Raw genomic sequence first — 20,465 nt, 5'->3', positions numbered from 1 at the left:
TGCTCGCTAATTTGTCCTGGGATACCTGAAATGCACTTGCAGCAAAGTTATATTTTTAGCGCCTGGCTACGCATAACCTCGCTAGCAGTGTTTGTGCAAAATGATTGAATAACATGTACATTCTATTTTGCAACGCGAGCGATGTGGTCAGCATGTAAAGAGTACGAACACTCAGCATGCAGATATGCATTTTCCAAATGTTATTTTTTTGGGGGGAGGGGGGTCCAAATCTGACTCCGACTCCTACACTCACACGTACAGTATCCCTCCTCTCCTGGTGAAACAGGCTAGCAGTCATACATTTAGCATTCATTGCACGTTGGTCATTTAACAGACACTCTTATCCGTGGCGACTCACAGTCAGTGCATTTTAAAACAACCACATCAGTCATTGTAAATCAGCACTTACTTCCTGTGTCCTTTTTTTGTTCCAGGTGTGACGTCATTGGCAGCCCCATCTTGGATCTAGCATGGCCTTCAGCAAAGGATATCGCATCTACCACAAGTTGGACCCGCCCCCGTACAGCGTCATCGTGGAAACCAGGAACAGAGATGAATGCCTCATGTTCGAGTCGGGCGCCGTCGCCGTGCTATGTAAGACACACACTGATTGGTCTAATAGATTATCACAGATACTTTCGTTAAAATATATATTTTTTTTAAAAGGCCAATTTAATAAAATGCTTAAATTTACATTCCCATTCCCCACCTTAAACCACGCATATGTTTAGACATATTGATTATACGGGATAATGTCATCAACATACAAATCATAAGATCATTAGATACGATCATAAGATAAGATCATCCGATCATAAGATACGGTCATCCGATCATAAGATACGGTCATAAGATATGATCATAAGCGGCAGGGTAGCCTAGTGGTTAGAGCGTTGGACTAGTAACCGAAAGGTTGCAAGTTCGAATCCCCGAGCTGACAAGGTACAAATCTGTCGTTCTGCCCCTGAACAGGCAGCCCGACAGTATGCTCTCGATGGTGCTCCTGTAGAACACCATGATGCACCCCGACAGTATGCTCTCGATGGTGCTCCTGTAGAACACCATGATGCACCCCGACAGTATGCTCTCGATGGTGCTCCTGTAGAACACCATGATGCACCCCGACAGTATGCTCTCGATGGTGCTCCTGTAGAACACTGTGATGCAGCCCGACAGTATGCTCTCGATGGTGCTCCTGTAGAACACTGTGATGCAGCCCGACAGTATGCTCTCGATGGTGCTCCTGTAGAACACTGTGATGCAGCCCGACAGTATGCTCTCGATGGTGCTCCTGTAGAACACTGTGATGCAGCCCGACAGTATGCTCTCGATGGTGCTCTGTGAGGTGACCGTTTCAGCTCCTCGAAGACGCAGAGGAACTTGGACATTTTGTACAATCACAACAGCGGCCTCTTTGATGAGGATGGGGGGGGGCGTGCCCACCCTGGTTCCTACTGAAGTCCATAATGAGCTCCTTTATTTTGCTGACGTTGATGGGATAGGTTGTTTACCACACCGTCAGAGTGCCTACCTCTTCCCTCTAGGCACTCTCGTTGTTGTTGGTAATCAGGCCTACGACTGTCGGTGTTGGCAGAGAACTTGATGACGGAGTTGGAGCCGTGTGAGGCGATGCAGTCGTGGGTATACAGAGTGTACACGAGAGGACTGAGGACGACACCGTTGTGGTACCACTCTCCATATTTTCAAGCATAGTGGTGGCTGCATCATGTTATGGGTATGCTTGTAATCGTTAACGTCTGGGGAGTTTTTCAGGATAAAAAAGAAACGTAAATAGAGCTAAGCACAGGCTAAATCCTAGAGGAAAACCTGGTTCAGTCTGCTTTCCACCAGACACTGGGAGACTAATTCACCTTTCAGCAGGACAATAACATAAAACACAAGACCAAACCAACACTGGAGTTGCTTACCAAGAAGACACTGAATGTTCCTGAGTGGCCCGAGTTACAGTTTGGACTGAAATCTACATGAAAATGGTTGCCTAGCAACGATCAACAACCAATTGTGACAGTGCTTGAAGAATTAAAGAAATTATATAAATGGATAAAAGTTGCCCAATCCAGGTGTGGAAAAGCTCTTAGAGACTCAGCCAGAAAGACTCACAGCTGTAGTCACTGCTAAAGGTGATTCTAACATATATTGACTCAGGGGTGTGAATACTTATCTAATCAAGATATATTAAGGTCTTATTTTTCATATTTCTTATTTAAACAAATGTTCACATTTTTTCTTCCAATTTGACATTTGCGTGTTTTGTGTAGATCGTTGACAACAAAAAAAATACAATTTAAATCCATTTTAATCCCACTTTGTAACACAACAAATTATGTAAAAGTCAAGGGTTGTGAACACTTTCTGAGTGACTATTTTACTTTCAGTAACTATTTTACGTTACATTATTGGTGTTGTCTTTTCGTATAATGTCCTGTCTCTTGTCCACCCGCCAGCGGCTGCAGAGAAGGAGGCCATTAAGAACACCTACACCAAGATGATGGACGCCTATGGGATTCTGGGAGTCCTACGCCTCAACCTGGGTGAGTCACTTGACACCTGGGGGGGGGGGGGGGGGGCTAGGCTATAATCATATAACCTAGCATGGATCTAATGTTATCCCTGTGAGGATGGGTGTCCCTAACCTTTAAGAAGTATTAGGGCTGGGTGGTACAATGTATTGTACAATACATTGAGTGTACAAAACATTAAGAACACCCGCTCTTTCCATGACAGACTGACGAGGTGAATCCAGGTGAAAGCTACGATCCCTTATTGATGTCACTTGTTAAATCCACTTCAATCAGTGTAGATGAAGGGGAGGAGACGGGTTAAAGAAGGATTTTTAAGCCTTGAAACTATTGAGACATGGATTGTGTATGCCATTCAGAGGGTGAATGGGCAAGACAAAATATTTAAGTGCCTTTGAACAGGGGTATGTTGGTAGGTGCCAGGCGTGCCGGGTTGTGTCACACCCAGCAGTTTCCAGTGTGTATCAAGAATGGTCCACCACTCAAAGGACATCCAGCCAACTTGACACAACTGTGGGAAGCATTGGAGTCAACACGGGCCAGCATCCCTGTGGAAAGGTTTAGACACCTTGTAGAGTCAACATGGGCCAGCATCCCTGTGGAAAGGTTTAGACACCTTGTAGAGTCAACACGGGCCAGCATCCCTGTGGAAAGGTTTAGACACCTTGTAGAGTCAACGTGGGCCAGCATCCCCGTGGAAAGGTTTAGACACCTTGTAGAGTCAACACGGGCCAGCATCCCTGTGGAAAGGTTTAGACACCTTGTAGAGTCAACGTGGGCCAGCATCCCTGTGTAAAGGTTTAGACACCTTGTAGAGTCAACACGGGCCAGCATCCCTGTGGAAAGGTTTAGACACCTTGTAGAGTCAACGTGGGTCAGCATCCCTGTGGAAAGGTTTAGACACCTTGTAGAGTCAACATGGGCCAGCATCCCCGTGGAAAGGTTTAGACACCTTGTAGAGTCAACATGGGCCAGCATCCCTGTGGAAAGGTTTAGACACCTTGTAGAGTCAACATGGGCCAGCATCCCCGTGGAAAGGTTTAGACACCTTGTAGAGTCAACATGGGCCAGCATCCCTGTGGAAAGGTTTAGACACCTTGTAGAGTCAACGTGGGCCAGCATCCCTGTGGAAAGGTTTAGACACCTTGTAGAGTCAACGTGGGCCAGCATCCCTGTGGAAAGGTTTAGACACCTTGTAGAGTCAACGTGGGCCAGCATCCCTGTGGAAAGGTTTAGACACCTTGTAGAGTCAACGTGGGCCAGCATCCCTGTGGAAAGGTTTAGACACCTTGTAGAGTCAACATGGGCCAGCATCCCTGTGGAAAGGTTTCGACACCTTGTAGAGTCAACGTGGGCCAGCATCCCCGTGGAAAGGTTTAGACACCTTGTAGAGTCAACATGGGCCAGCATCCCTGTGGAAAGGTTTAGACACCTTGTAGAGTCAACGTGGGCCAGCATCCCTGTGGAAAGGTTTCGACACCTTGTAGAGTCAACGTGGGCCAGCATCCCCGTGGAAAGGTTTAGACACCTTGTAGAGTCAACATGGGCCAGCATCCCTGTGGAAAGGTTTAGACACCTTGTAGAGTCAACATGGGCCAGCATCCCTGTGGAAAGGTTTAGACACCTTGTAGAGTCAACGTGGGCCAGCATCCCTGTGGAAAGGTTTAGACACCTTGTAGAGTCCACACGGGCCAGCATCCCTGTGGAAAGGTTTAGACACCTTGTAGAGTCAACATGGGCCAGCATCCCTGTGGAAAGGTTTAGACACCTTGTAGAGTCAACATGGGCCAGCATCCCTGTGGAAAGGTTTAGACACCTTGTAGAGTCAAAGTGGGCCAGCATCCCTGTGGAAAGGTTTAGACACCTTGTAGAGTCAACATGGGCCAGCATCCCTGTGGAAAGGTTTAGACACCTTGTAGAGTCAACATGGGCCAGCATCCCTGTGGAAAGGTTTAGACACCTTGTAGAGTCAACGTGGGCCAGCATCCCTGTGGTAAGGTTTAGACACCTTGTAGAGTCAACGTGGGCCAGCATCCCTGTGGAAAGGTTTAGACACCTTGTAGAGTCAACGTGGGCCAGCATCCCTGTGGAAAGGTTTAGACACCTTGTAGAGTCAACGTGGGCCAGCATCCCGTGGAAAGGTTTAGACACCTTGTAGAGTCAACACGGGCCAGCATCCCCGTGTAAAGGTTTAGACACCTTGTAGAGTCAACGTGGGTCAGCATCCCCGTGGAAAGGTTTAGACACCTTGTAGAGTCAACGTGGGTCAGCATCCCTGTGGAAAGGTTTAGACACCTTGTAGAGTCAACGTGGGCCAGCATCCCTGTGGAAAGGTTTAGACACCTTGTAGAGTCAACGTGGGCCAGCATCCCAAAGGTTTAGACACCTTGTAGAGTCAACGTGCGCCAGCATCCCCGTGGAAAGGTTTAGACACCTTGTAGAGTCAACGTGGGCCAGCATCCCTGTGGAAAGGTTTAGACACCTTGTAGAGTCAACGTGGGTCAGCATCCCAAAGGTTTAGACACCTTGTAGAGTCAACGTGGGCCAGCATCCCTGTGGAAAGGTTTAGACACCTTGTAGAGTCAACATGGGCCAGCATCCCTGTGGAAAGGTTTAGACACCTTGTAGAGTCAACATGGGCCAGCATCCCTGTGGAAAGGTTTAGACACCTTGTAGAGTCAACGTGGGCCAGCATCCCCGTGGAAAGGTTTAGACACCTTGTAGAGTCAACGTGGGTCAGCATCCCAAAGGTTTAGACACCTTGTAGAGTCAACATGGGCCAGCATCCCTGTGGAAAGGTTTAGACACCTTGTAGAGTCAACATGGGCCAGCATCCCAAAGGTTTAGACACCTTGTAGAGTCAACGTGGACCAGCATCCCCGTGGAAAGGTTTCGACACCTTGTAGAGTCAACATGGGCCAGCATCCCAAAGGTTTAGACACCTTGTAGAGTCAACGTGGACCAGCATCCCCGTGGAAAGGTTTCGACACCTTGTAGAGTCAACATGGGCCAGCATCCCAAAGGTTTAGAGACCTTGTAGAGTCAACATGGACCAGCATCCCTGTGGAAAGGTTTAGACACCTTGTAGAGTCAACATGGACCAGCATCCCTGTGGAAAGGTTTAGACACCTTGTAGAGTCAACATGGACCAGCATCCCTGTGGAAAGGTTTAGACACCTTGTAGAGTCAACATGGGCCAGCATCCCCGTGGAAAGGTTTAGACACCTTGTAGAGTCAACATGGGCCAGCATCCCCGTGGAAAGGTTTAGACACCTTGTAGAGTCAACGTGGGCCAGCATCCCTGTGGAAAGGTTTAGACACCTTGTAGAGTCAACACGGGCCAGCATCCCTGTGGAAAGGTTTAGACACCTTGTAGAGTCAACGTGGGCCAGCATCCCTGTGGAAAGGTTTCGACACCTTGTAGAGTCAACGTGGGCCAGCATCCCCGTGGAAAGGTTTAGACACCTTGTAGAGTCAACATGGGCCAGCATCCCTGTGGAAAGGTTTAGACACCTTGTAGAGTCAACATGGGCCTGCATCCCTGTGGAAAGGTTTAGACACCTTGTAGAGTCAACGTGGGCCAGCATCCCTGTGGAAAGGTTTAGACACCTTGTAGAGTCCACATGGGCCAGCATCCCTGTGGAAAGGTTTAGACACCTTGTAGAGTCAACATGGGCCAGCATCCCTGTGGAAAGGTTTAGACACCTTGTAGAGTCAACATGGGCCAGCATCCCTGTGGAAAGGTTTAGACACCTTGTAGAGTCAAAGTGGGCCAGCATCCCTGTGGAAAGGTTTAGACACCTTGTAGAGTCAACATGGGCCAGCATCCCTGTGGAAAGGTTTAGACACCTTGTAGAGTCAACGTGGGCCAGCATCCCTGTGGTAAGGTTTAGACACCTTGTAGAGTCAACGTGGGCCAGCATCCCTGTGGAAAGGTTTAGACACCTTGTAGAGTCAACGTGGGCCAGCATCCCTGTGGAAAGGTTTAGACACCTTGTAGAGTCAACGTGGGCCAGCATCCCGTGGAAAGGTTTAGACACCTTGTAGAGTCAACACGGGCCAGCATCCCCGTGTAAAGGTTTAGACACCTTGTAGAGTCAACGTGGGTCAGCATCCCCGTGGAAAGGTTTAGACACCTTGTAGAGTCAACGTGGGTCAGCATCCCTGTGGAAAGGTTTAGACACCTTGTAGAGTCAACGTGGGCCAGCATCCCTGTGGAAAGGTTTAGACACCTTGTAGAGTCAACGTGGGCCAGCATCCCAAAGGTTTAGACACCTTGTAGAGTCAACGTGCGCCAGCATCCCCGTGGAAAGGTTTAGACACCTTGTAGAGTCAACGTGGGCCAGCATCCCTGTGGAAAGGTTTAGACACCTTGTAGAGTCAACGTGGGTCAGCATCCCAAAGGTTTAGACACCTTGTAGAGTCAACGTGGGCCAGCATCCCTGTGGAAAGGTTTAGACACCTTGTAGAGTCAACATGGGCCAGCATCCCTGTGGAAAGGTTTAGACACCTTGTAGAGTCAACATGGGCCAGCATCCCTGTGGAAAGGTTTAGACACCTTGTAGAGTCAACGTGGGCCAGCATCCCCGTGGAAAGGTTTAGACACCTTGTAGAGTCAACGTGGGTCAGCATCCCAAAGGTTTAGACACCTTGTAGAGTCAACATGGGCCAGCATCCCTGTGGAAAGGTTTAGACACCTTGTAGAGTCAACATGGGCCAGCATCCCAAAGGTTTAGACACCTTGTAGAGTCAACGTGGACCAGCATCCCCGTGGAAAGGTTTCGACACCTTGTAGAGTCAACATGGGCCAGCATCCCAAAGGTTTCGACACCTTGTAGAGTCAACGCCCCGACGAAGTGAAGGGTTTCTGAAGGCAGAAGTGGGTGGTGCAACTCAATATTAGGAAGGTGTTCTTAATGTTTTGTCCACTCCGTGGATACCGGTATTGATGGATGGACCGGTTTGGGTTTTTTCTTTACCTTGATATGAAAACTTGTAATCGGTCGACCTCTAATTCAAGGCGCTGCCCACTCTATTCCAACTATGGGGTGGTAGGTAGCCTAGTGGTTAGAGCGTTGGACTAGTAACCGAAAGGTTGCAAGTTAGAATCCCCGAGCTGACAAGGTACAAATCTGTCGTTCTGCCCCTGAACAGGCAGTTAACCCACTGTTCCCAGGCCGTCATTGAAAATAAGAATTTGTTCTTAACTGACTTGCCTGGTTAAATAAAGGTAAAAAATAAATAAAAAATTAAATATTGAATTAGAATAATCATTAAATTTCCATGATTTCAACAGTTCACCGATATAACAAGGCCTGGATGTTTTGTCCATATCATGCAGCCCTGAGTGGCACAGTGTGGAAAGGATAACAAAAAAACTACAGGAAATGCTGAAAATCGTTATGATAATGCAGAAGCCTTTACGATAACGCCGAAGTCTCTACGATAACGCGGAAGTCTTTACGATAACGCCGAAGTCTTTACGATAACGCCGAAGTCTTTACGATAACGCCGAAGTCTTTACGATAACGCCGAAGTCTTTACGATAACGCCGAAGTCTTTACGATAACGCAGAAGTCTTTACGATAACGCAGAAGTCTTTACGATAATGCAGAAGTCTTTACGACAACGAGGAAGTCTTTAGGATAACGCTGAAGTCTTTACAACAATGCTGAAGTCTTCCGATAATGCTGAATCTCTATGATAATGGCGAAATCTTTACGGTAATGCCGAAAATATTTATGGTACTGCTGAAATCTTTATGATAATGCTGAAAATGTTTTTTTTTAACAGTATAAAACCATCAGAATGTAGAAATACCCATTTTAAATCACTTATGTTTGTGTGTACCACCCTAGGGTCATGAATATTAAGCATTTTTATTATTTATAAATTTAAAATACTGCCATATAACGTCAAAATGTGACATGATATCTTGGCCATATCGCCCAGCCCAACAAAGCATGGTTAATCACATGGCAAGTGCAGAATATTCTTCCTAGTTGTAATCAATGCCACTACAGAGGGTTGCTAAAACAATGCGTTGAACTGTAGGGTTGTGAGAAGCCTTCTTCTTTAGGGAGCCAGTAGTCTATATAGTAAGTCCTGCCTGTTGACTGCAGAGCTTCTCTGTCTCCTGCCCTCTGCTTGATCTTGAAGGCCTGCCTGTTATGATAACATGGTAGGAAGCTACGCTTTAAACAGATTAAAGACAGTTTTACAGATCAGATCACGTCGATATAACACTACTTGTTTACTGACTCTGAAGGCAGGCAGGCAAGCAAACAACAAGCTCAGTTAACCCAATACTGGTAATGACCGTATGCTGGCATGGGGTTTAACACGCTGTTCTTCCTCTCCCTCTATCTCTTTCTTCTCATCCTATCATCTCTCTTTTCCCTCCTGCTATTTCCATCTCCCCATGTTTTTACTATCTCCTCCTCTTCCTCCTTTTCTCTCTCATCATTCAACCCCCTCTCCTCCTCCTCATCTCCCCTCCTTCTCCCTCTCTTCCTCCTCGTTCTCCCCTCCTTCTCCCTCTCCTCCTCCTCATCTACACTCCTTCTCTCCTCTTCCTCCTCGTTCTCCACTCCTTCTCCCTCTCTTCCTTGTCCTCTCTCCCTCCTTGTCTCCTCTCCTCCTCTTCCTCCTCTTCCTCCTCATCTCCTTTTCCCTCTCTCATCTCTTCCTCCTCGTCTCCCTCTCTTCCTCCTCATCTCCTTCTCCCTCTTTCCTCTCTTCCTCTTCCTCCTCGTCTCCTTTCCCCTCTCGTCCTCTTCCTCGTCTCCTCTCCTTCTCCCTCTCTTCCTCCTCGACTCCTCTCCCCTCTTCCTCCTCCTCCTTCTCCTCGTCTCCTCTCTTCTTCCTCCTCTCTCCTCCTTTCTCCTCGTCTCCTCTCTCCTCTCTTCTTCCTCCTCTCTCCTCCTCCCTCCTCGTCTCCTTCTCTTCCCTTCATCCTCCTTTCCTCAACTCTCCTCTCATTCTCTCCTCTCCATCCTCCCCTCCCGCCTCTCCTCCATCTCCTTTTCTCTCCTCCCCTCCTCTTCCCTCTCTCCAGGTGATTCCATGCTCCACAGCTTGGTGGTAGCAGCAGGCTGTAGCTCCGTAGGGAAGGTGCAAGACTCTGAGGTGTTCCGGGTCACGTCTACAGAGTTTGTTTCTCTGAAGAACGACCCGAGTGACGAGGACCGCATCGCTGACGTCAGGAAAGTCCTGAACTCTGGGAATTTTTATTTCGCTTGGTCGTCCAGCGGCATCAGCATGGACCTCAGCCTCAATGCTCACCGCCGGATCAAAGAGGACACAACAGACAACCGTTTCTTCTGGTAGGGAGTGGAACGCATTATTTACTAGCCACTTTTAGTGGGGAGTGGAACACATTATTTACTAGCCTCTTTTAGTGGGGAGTGGAACACATTATATACTAGCCTCTTATAGTGAGGAGTGGAACACATTATATACTAGCCTCTTTTAGTGAGGAGTGGAACACATTATATACTAGCCTCTTCTAGTGGGGAGTGGAACACATTATATACTAGCCTCTTCTAGTGGGGAGTGGAACACATTATATACTAGCCTCTTATAGTGAGGAGTGGAACACATTATATACTAGCCTCTTCTATTGGGGAGTGGAACACATTATACTAACCTCTTCTAGTGGGGGAGTGGAACACATTATATACTAGCCTCTTCTAGTGGGGAGTGGAACACATTATACTAACCTCTTCTAGTGGGGAGTGGAACACATTATATACTAGCCTCTTCTAGTGGGGGAGTGGAACACATTATATACTAGCCTCTTTTAGTGAGGAGTGGAACACATTATATACTAGCCTCTTATAGTGAGGAGTGGAACACATTATATACTAGCCTCTTTTAGTGAGGAGTGGAACACATTATATACTAGCCTCTTCTAGTGGGGAGTGGAACACATTATACTAGCCTCTTCTAGTGGGGAGTGGAACACATTATATACTAGCCTCTTCTAGTGGGGAGTGGAACACATTATATACTAGCCTCTTCTAGTGGGGAGTGGAACACATTATACTAGCCTCTTCTAGTGGGGAGTGGAACACATTATACTAGCCTCTTCTAGTGGGGAGTGGAACACATTATATACTAGCCTCTTCTAGTGGGGAGTGGAACACATTATACTAGCCTCTTCTAGTGGGGAGTGGAACACATTATATATACTAACCTCTTCTAGTGGGGAGTGGAACACATTATATACTGGCCTCTTCTAGTGGGGAGTGGAACACATTATATACTGGCCTCTTCTAGTGGGGAGTGGAACACATTATACTGGCCTCTTCTAGTGGGGAGTGGAACACATTATATACTAGCCTCTTCTAGTGGGGAGTGGAACACATTATATACTAGCCTCTTCTAGTGGGGAGTGGAACACATTATACTAGCCTCTTCTAGTGGGGAGTGGAACACATTATATACTAGCCTCTTCTAGTGGGGAGTGGAACACATTATATACTGGCCTCTTCTAGTGGGGAGTGGAACACATTATACTGGCCTCTTCTAGTGGGGAGTGGAACACATTATATACTAACCTCTTCTATTGGGGAGTGGAACACATTATATACTAGCCTCTTCTAGTGGGGAGTGGAACACATTATATATACTAGCCTCTTCTAGTGGGGAGTGGAACACATTATATACTAGCCTCTTCTAGTGGGGAGTGGAACACATTATATACTAACCTCTTCTATTGGGGAGTGGAACACACTATATACTAGCCTCTTCTAGTGGGGAGTGGAACACATTATACTGGCCTCTTCTAGTGGGGAGTGGAACACATTATATACTAACCTCTTCTATTGGGGAGTGGAACACATTATATACTAGCCTCTTCTAGTGGGGAGTGGAACACATTATATATACTAGCCTCTTCTAGTGGGGAGTGGAACACATTATATACTAGCCTCTTCTAGTGGGGAGTGGAACACATTATACTAGCCTCTTCTAGTGGGGAGTGGAACACATTATATACTAGCCTCTTCTAGTGGGGAGTGGAACACATTATATACTAGCCTCTTCTAGTGGGGAGTGGAACACATTATACTAGCCTCTTCTTCTAGTGGGGAGTGGAACACATTATATATACTAACCTCTTCTAGTGGGGAGTGGAACACATTATATACTAGCCTCTTCTAGTGGGGAGTGGAACACATTATATACTAGCCTCTTCTATTGGGGAGTGGAACACATTATATACTAACCTCTTCTAGTGGGGAGTGGAACACATTATATACTAACCTCTTCTTCTAGTGGGGAGTGGAACACATTATATATACTAACCTCTTCTAGTGGGGAGTGGAACACGTTATACTAGCCTCTTCTTCTATTGGGGAGTGGAACACATTATATACTAGCCTCTTTTAGTGGGGAGTGGAACACATTATATACTAGCCTCTTCTTCTAGTGGGGAGTGGAACACATTATATACTAGCCTCTTCTAGTGTGGAGTGGAACACATTATATACTAGCCTCTTCTAGTGGGGAGTGGAACACATTATATACTAGCCTCTTCTTCTAGTGGGGAGTGGAACACATTATATACAAGCCTCTTCTTCTAGTGGGGAGTGGAACACATTATATACTAGCCTCTTCTAGTGGGGAGTGGAACATATTATAAACTAACCTCTTCTAGTGGGGAGTGGAACACATTATACTAGCCTCTTCTAGTCGGAGTGGAACACATTATATACTAACCTCTTCTATTGGGGAGTGGAACACATTATATATACTAGCCTCTTCTAGTGGGGAGTGGAACACATTATATACTAGCCTCTTTTAGTGGGGAGTGGAACACATTATATACTAACCTCTTCTAGTGGGGAGTGGAACACATTATATACTAACCTCTTCTTCTAGTGGGGAGTGGAACACATTATATACTAGCCTCTTCTAGTGGGGAGTGGAACACATTATATATACTAACCTCTTCTAGTGGGGAGTGGAACACGTTATACTAGCCTCTTCTTCTATTGGGGAGTGGAACACATTATATACTAGCCTCTTTTAGTGGGGAGTGGAACACATTATATACTAGCCTCTTCTTCTAGTGGGGAGTGGAACACATTATATACTAGCCTCTTCTAGTGTGGAGTGGAACACATTATATACTAGCCTCTTCTAGTGGGGAGTGGAACACATTATATACTAGCCTCTTCTTCTAGTGGGGAGTGGAACACATTATATACAAGCCTCTTCTTCTAGTGGGGAGTGGAACACATTATATACTAGCCTCTTCTAGTGGGGAGGGGAACATATTATAAACTAACCTCTTCTAGTGGGGAGTGGAACACATTATACTAGCCTCTTCTAGTCGGAGTGGAACACATTATATACTAACCTCTTCTATTGGGGAGTGGAACACATTATATATACTAACCTCTTCTAGTGGGGAGTGGAACACATTATACTGGCCTCTTCTAGTGGGGAGTGGAACACATTATATATACTAACCTCTTCTAGTGGGGAGTGGAACACATTATATATACTAACCTCTTCTAGTGGGGAGTGGAACACATTATATACTAGCCTCTTCTAGTGGGGAGTGGAACACATTATATATACTAACCTCTTCTAGTGGGGAGTGGAACACATTATATACTAGCCTCTTCTAGTGGGGAGTGGAACACATTATATATACTAACCTCTTCTAGTGGGGAGTGGAACACATTATATATACTAACCTCTTCTAGTGGGGAGTGGAACACATTATATACTAGCCTCTTCTAGTGGGGAGTGGAACACATTATATATACTAACCTCTTCTATTGGGGAGTGGAACACATTATACTGGCCTCTTCTAGTGGGGAGTGGAACACATTATATATACTAACCTCTTCTATTGGGGAGTGGAACACATATACTAGCCTCTTCTAGTGGGGAGTGGAACACATTATATACTAGCCTCTTCTAGTGGGGAGTGGAACACATTATATAAACTAACCTCTTCTAGTGGGGAGTGGAACACATTATACTGGCCTCTTCTAGTGGGGAGTGGAACACATTATATATACTAACCTCTTCTAGTGGGGAGTGGAACACATTATATACTAGCCTCTTCTAGTGGGGAGTGGAACACATTATATATACTAACCTCTTCTAGTGGGGAGTGGAACACATTATATATACTAACCTCTTCTAGTGGGGAGTGGAACACATTTATATATACTAACCTCTTCTAGTGGGGAGTGGAACACATTATATATACTAACCTCTTCTAGTGGGGAGTGGAACACATTTATATATACTAACCTCTTCTAGTGGGGAGTGGAACACATTATATAAACTAACCTCTTCTAGTGGGGAGTGGAACACATATATATATACAGCTTCTTCTGGTGGGACAATTACATTTTTATACTCACAATATTAAAGTGATTCTGAGAATCGCTGAAAGTGATTGAGTATGATGTCTTACTAGTCCATATCTAGTCCTTTCCTGGTCTACCTAGTCCTTTCCTGGTCTACCTAGTCCTTTCCTGGTCTACCTAGTCCTTTCCTGGTCTACCTAGTCCTTTCCTGGTCTACCTAGTCCTTTCCTGGTCTACCTAGTCCTTACCTGGTCTACCTAGTCCTTTCCTGGTCTACCTAGTCCTTTCCTGGTCTACCTAGTCCTTTCCTGGTCTACCTAGTCCTTTCCTGGTCTACCTAGTCCTTTCCTGGTCTACCTAGTCCTTAGCTAGACCTTACCTGGTCTACCTAGTCTTTTCCTGGTCTACCTGTCCTTACCAGGTCTACCTAGTCCTTAGCTAGTCTTTTCCTGGTCTACCTAGTCCTTACCAGGTCTACCTAGTCCTTACCAGGTCTACCTAGTCCTAACCTACTTCCTACTTAGTCCTAACCTACTTCCTACTTAGTCCTAACCTATTTCCTACTTAGTCCTAACCTACTTCCTACCTAGTTCCTAACCTACTTCCTACATAGTCCTAACCTAGTTCCTACCTAGTTCTAACCTACTTTCTACCTAGTCCTAACCTACTTCCTACCTAGTCCTAACCTAGGTCCTACCTAATCCTAACCTAGGTCCTACCTAGTTCCTATCTAGTTCCTAACCTACTTCCTACCTAGTTCCTACCTAGTCCTAACCTACTTCCTACCTAGTCCTAACCTACTTCCTACCTAGGTCATACCTAGTCCTAACCTACTTCCTACCTAGTCCTAACCTGTTCCTAACCTAGTTCCTACCTAGTCCTAACCTAGTTCCTACCTAGTTCCTACCTAGTTCCTACCTAGTTCCTACCTAGTCCTAACCTAGTTCCTACCTAGTTCCTACCTAGTCCTAACCTAGTTCCTACCTAGTTCCTACCTAGTTCCTACCCTACTTCCTACCTAGTCCTAACCGAAGTCTGACCTAGTCCTAACCTACTTCCTACCTAGTCCTAACCTACTTCCTACCTAGTTCTAACCTACTTCCTACCTAGTTCCTACCTAGTTCCTACCTAGTCCTAACCTAGTTCCTACCTAGTCCTAACCTAGTTCCTACCTAGTTCCTACCCTACTTCCTACCTAGTCCTAACCTAGTTCCTACCTAGTTCCTACCTAGTCCTAACCTAGTTCCTACCTAGTTCCTACTTAGTCCTAACCTAGTTCCTACCTACTTCCTACCTAGTTCTAACCTACTTCCTACCTAGTCCTAACCTAGTTCCTACCTAGGTCCTACCTAGTCCTAACCTACTTCCTACCTAGTCCTAACCTAATTCCTACCTAGTTCCTACTTAGTCCTAACCTAGTTCCTACCTACTTCCTACCTAGTTCTAACCTACTTCCTACCTAGTCCTAACCTAGTTCCTACCTAGGTCCTACCTAGTCCTAACCTACTTCCTACCTAGTCCTAACCTAGTTCCTACCTAGTTCTAACCTAGGTCCTACCTAGTCCTAACCTACTTCCTACCTAGTCCTAACCTGGTCCTAACCTGAGCCTAACCTGTTCCTAACCTAGTCCTTATCTGGTCCTACCTAGTTCTAACCTAGGTCCTACCTAGTCCTAACCTGGTCCTACCTCATTCTCACCTGTTCCTAACCTAGGTCCTACCTCGTCCTAACCTAGGTCCTACCTAGTCCTAACCTGGTCGTAACCTAGGTTCTACCTGGTCCTACCTAGTCCTAACCTGGTCCTAACCTAGTTCCTACCTAGTCCTAACCTAGTCCTTATCTGGTCCTACCTAGTTCTAACCTAGGTCCTACCTAGTCCTAACCTAGGTCCTACCTAGTCCTAACCTGGTCCTAACCTAGTTCCTACCTAGTCCTAACCTAGGTCCTACCTAGTCCTAACCTAGGTCCTACCTAGTCCTAACCTAGGTCCTACCTCATCCTAACCTGGTCCTAACCTAGGTCCTACCTAGTCCTAACCTAGGTCCTACCTAGTCCTAACCTAGGTCCTACCTAGTCCTAACCTGGTCCTAACCTGGTCCTAACCTAGGTCCTACCTAGTCCTAACCTAGGTCCTACCTAGTCCTAACCTAGGTCCTACCTAGTCCTAACCTGGTCCTAACCTAGGTCCTACCTAGTCCTAACCTAGGTCCTACCTAGTCCTAACCTAGGTCCTACCTAGTCCTAACCTAGGTCCTACCTAGTCCTAACCTAGGTCCTACCTAGTCCTAACCTGGTCCTAACCTAGTCCTAACCTAGGTCCTACCTAGTCCTAACCTAGGTCCTACCTAGGTCCTACCTAGTCCTAACCTACTTCCTACCTAGTTCCTACTTAGTCCTAACCTAGTTCCTACCTACTTCCTACCTAGTTCTAACCTACTTCCTACCTAGTCCTAACCTAGTTCCTACCTAGGTCCTACCTAGTCCTAACCTACTTCCTACCTAGTCCTAACCTAGTTCCTACCTAGTTCTAACCTAGGTCCTACCTAGTCCTAACCTACTTCCTACCTAGTCCTAACCTAGTTCCTACCTAGTTCTAACCTAGGTCCTACCTAGTCCTAACCTAGGTCCTACCTAGTCCTAACCTAGTTCCTACCTAGTCCTAACCTGGTCCTAACCTGAGCCTAACCTGTTCCTAACCTAGTCCTTATCTGGTCCTACCTAGTTCTAACCTAGGTCCTACCTAGTCCTAACCTGGTCCTACCTCATTCTCACCTGTTCCTAACCTAGGTCCTACCTCGTCCTAACCTAGGTCCTACCTAGTCCTAACCTGGTCGTAACCTAGGTTCTACCTGGTCCTACCTAGTCCTAACCTGGTCCTAACCTAGTTCCTACCTAGTCCTAACCTAGTCCTTATCTGGTCCTACCTAGTTCTAACCTAGGTCCTACCTAGTCCTAACCTAGGTCCTACCTAGTCCTAACCTGGTCCTAACCTAGTTCCTACCTAGTCCTAACCTAGGTCCTACCTAGTCCTAACCTAGGTCCTACCTAGTCCTAACCTAGGTCCTACCTAGTCCTAACCTGGTCCTAACCTGGTCCTAACCTAGGTCCTACCTAGTCCTAACCTAGGTCCTACCTAGTCCTAACCTAGGTCCTACCTAGTCCTAACCTGGTCCTAACCTAGGTCCTACCTAGTCCTAACCTAGGTCCTACCTAGTCCTAACCTAGGTCCTACCTAGTCCTAACCTAGGTCCTACCTAGTCCTAACCTAGGTCCTACCTAGTCCTAACCTGGTCCTAACCTAGTCCTAACCTAGGTCCTACCTAGTCCTAACCTAGGTCCTACCTAGTCCTAACCTAGGTCCTACCTAGTCCTAACCTAGGTCCTACCTAGTCCTAACCTAGGTCCTACCTCATCCTAACCTGGTCCTAACCTAGGTCCTACCTAGTCCTAACCTGGTCCTAACCTAGGTCCTACCTAGTCCTAACCTAGGTCCTAACCTGGTCCTAACCTGGTCCTAACCTAGGTCCTACCTAGTCCTAACCTGGTCCTAACCTATTCTCGTCTTGCTGCTGCTACTTTCAGATGAATGCACTGACAGGATGAGAGCATCTGTTCAATCTCTAAAATGGAAACCTCAATACAAATGATTTCAAGTCGTATTTTTGCACCGTGCACATCATATTGTACCTCATAACCCTAGCAACAAATTTCAGTTGAATGCATTGTTGTACAACTGACTAGGTATCCCCTTTCATATTGTACCTCATTATCCTAAAGCTCATATTGCACCTCATTATCCTAAAGCTCATATTGCACCTCATTATTGCACCTCATTATCATAAAGCTCATATTGCACCTCATTATCCTAATGCACATGTTGCACCTCATTATCCTAATGCCCATATTGCACCTCATTATCCTAAAGCACATATCGCACCTCATTATCCTAATTGACATATCGCACCTCATTATCCTTATGCACATATTGCACCTCATTATCCTACTGTACATATTGCACCTCGTTATCCTAATGCACATATTGCACCTCGTTATCCTAAAGCACATATTGCACCTCATTATCTTAATGCACATATTGCACCTCATTATCCTAATGCACATGTTGCACCTCATTATCCTAAAGCACATATTACACCTCATTATCCTAATGCACATATTACACCTCATTATCCTAAAGCACATATCGCACCTCATTATCCTAATTGACATATCACACCTCATTATCCTTATGCACATATTGCACCTCATTATCCTACTGTACATATTGCACCTCGTTATCCTAATGCACATATTGCACCTCGTTATCCTAAAGCACATATTGCACCTCATTATCCTAATTGACATATCGCACCTCATTATCCTTATGCACATATTGCACCTCATTATCCTACTGTACATATTGCACCTCGTTATCCTAAAGCACATATTACACCTCATTATCCTAATGCACATATTACACCTCATTATCCTAATGCACATATTGCACCTCATTATCCTAATGCACATATTGCACCTCATTATCCCAATGCACATATTGCACCTCATTATCCTAATGCACATATTGCACCTCATTATCCTAATGCACATACTGCACCTCATTATCCTAAAGCTCACTTTGCACCTCATATGCCGTTTCATAGTGTGGCTGATCTGCTGGCGTTGCGCTTAGTGCATCGTGGCTCTTATGACATGCACCTGGTGTGTAGTTGGTTGAAGTGTATCTCGTCTGCCCTAGGAACCAGTCCCTTCACCTTCACCTAAAGCACTACGGTGTGAACTGTGATGACTGGTTGCTGAGGTTGATGTGTGGCGGGGTGGAGATCAGGACGATCTACGCAGGTCACAAACAGGCCAAGGCCTGCGTCATCTCCCGCCTCAGCTCAGAGAGGGCCGGGACGCGCTTCAACGTCCGAGGGGCCAACGATGACGGACAGGTTGCCAACTTCGTAGAGACTGAACAGGTAGGTCTCGGGAGGGAGACATATTTTTTTTATTCACGTTTTAAATGTAAATGGTCTATTGTAGCAAGGTCACATAGTTTTCTAAAGGCTTTGTAATGATCTAAAAAAGGTCTCCCAATTAATCGAATACTATCTTCCGTTCTGATAATGGAATAATCATGCCCATCTTTAATATCAATATTACCACTGTCCTATGTATTCATATTTCATTTTATACCAGCCTTAATCACAACCATTACAGAAGGGAATAACAAACGTTTCTCTCAGCACTGTGGCTGTCCTCTACTCCTATCCACACTAGTGTCTGGGTCTGTGCGTCCATGCATATCTATTTGACTATAGTATTGGGCGGCAGGTAGCCTAGTGGTTGGAGTGTAGTGGTGGCAGGTAGCCTAGTGGTTGGAGTGTAGTGGTGGCAGGTAGCCTAGTGGTTAGAGTGTAGAGGAGGCAGGTAGCCTAGTGGTTGGAGTGTAGAGGTGGCAGGTAGCCTAGTGGTTAGAGTGTAGAGGTGGCAGGTAGCCTAGTGGTTGGAGTGTAGTGGCGGCAGGTAGCCTAGTGGTTAGAGTGTAGAGGTGGCAGGTAGCCTAGTGGTTGGAGTGTAGAGGTGGCAGGTAGCCTAGTGGTTAGAGTGTAGAGGTGGCAGGTAGCCTAGTGGTTGGAGTGTAGTGGTGGCAGGTAGCCTAGTGGTTAGAGTGTAGAGGTGGCAGGTAGCCTAGTGGTTGGAGTGTAGAGGTGGCAGGTAGCCTAGTGGTTAGAGTGTAGAGGAGGCAGGTAGCCTAGTGGTTGGAGTGTGGAGGTGGCAGGTAGCCTAGTGGTTGGAGTGTAGTGGTGGCAGGTAGCCTAGTGGTTAGAGTGTAGAGGAGGCAGGTAGCCTAGTGGTTGGAGTGTAGAGGAGGCAGGTAGCCTAGTGGTTGGAGTGTAGAGGAGGCAGGTAGCCTAGTGGTTGGAGTGTGGAGGTGGCAGGTAGCCTAGTGGTTGGAGTGTAGTGGTGGCAGGTAGCCTAGTGGTTAGAGTGTAGAGGAGGCAGGTAGCCTAGTGGTTGGAGTGTAGAGGTGGCAGGTAGCCTAGTGGTTAGAGTGTAGAGGTGGCAGGTAGCCTAGTGGTTGGAGTGTAGTGGCGGCAGGTAGCCTAGTGGTTAGAGTGTAGAGGTGGCAGGTAGCCTAGTGGTTAGAGTGTAGAGGTGGCAGGTAGCCTAGTGGTTAGAGTGTAGAGGTGGCAGGTAGCCTAGTGGTTGGAGTGTAGTGGCGGCAGGTAGCCTAGTGGTTAGAGTGTAGAGGTGGCAGGTAGCCTAGTGGTTGGAGTGTAGAGGTGGCAGGTAGCCTAGTGGTTAGAGTGTAGAGGAGGCAGGTAGCCTAGTGGTTGGAGTGTGGAGGTGGCAGGTAGCCTAGTGGTTGGAGTGTAGTGGTGGCAGGTAGCCTAGTGGTTAGAGTGTAGAGGAGGCAGGTAGCCTAGTGGTTGGAGTGTAGAGGAGGCAGGTAGCCTAGTGGTTGGAGTGTAGAGGAGGCAGGTAGCCTAGTGGTTGGAGTGTGGAGGTGGCAGGTAGCCTAGTGGTTGGAGTGTAGTGGTGGCAGGTAGCCTAGTGGTTGGAGTGTAGAGGCGGCAGGTAGCC

General features: G+C 46.5%; 1 protein-coding gene across 7 annotated transcripts in view; it reads left to right on the top strand.

The window, feature by feature from the left end:
- Positions 1 to 20,465, top strand: part of synj1 (synaptojanin 1) — a 108,636-nt gene that overhangs the window by 11,096 nt on the left and 77,075 nt on the right. For all 7 annotated transcript variants that reach the window (XM_064971334.1, XM_064971335.1, XM_064971337.1 and 4 more), the window contains exons 2-5: positions 435 to 594; positions 2,466 to 2,552; positions 9,598 to 9,865; positions 18,631 to 18,856. In XM_064971334.1, coding sequence (XP_064827406.1) covers positions 471 to 594; positions 2,466 to 2,552; positions 9,598 to 9,865; positions 18,631 to 18,856 — 705 coding nt within the window. In that variant the 5' untranslated portion in view covers positions 435 to 470. The remainder of the gene's footprint in view (positions 1 to 434; positions 595 to 2,465; positions 2,553 to 9,597; positions 9,866 to 18,630; positions 18,857 to 20,465) is intronic.

The sequence above is a fragment of the Oncorhynchus masou genome, chromosome 8, assembly GCF_036934945.1.
Source record: "Oncorhynchus masou masou isolate Uvic2021 chromosome 8, UVic_Omas_1.1, whole genome shotgun sequence".
Lineage (NCBI taxonomy): Eukaryota > Metazoa > Chordata > Actinopteri > Salmoniformes > Salmonidae > Oncorhynchus > Oncorhynchus masou.
The sequence above is the reverse complement of the archived record's forward strand: the minus strand, read 5'-3'. Positions and strand labels throughout refer to the sequence as shown.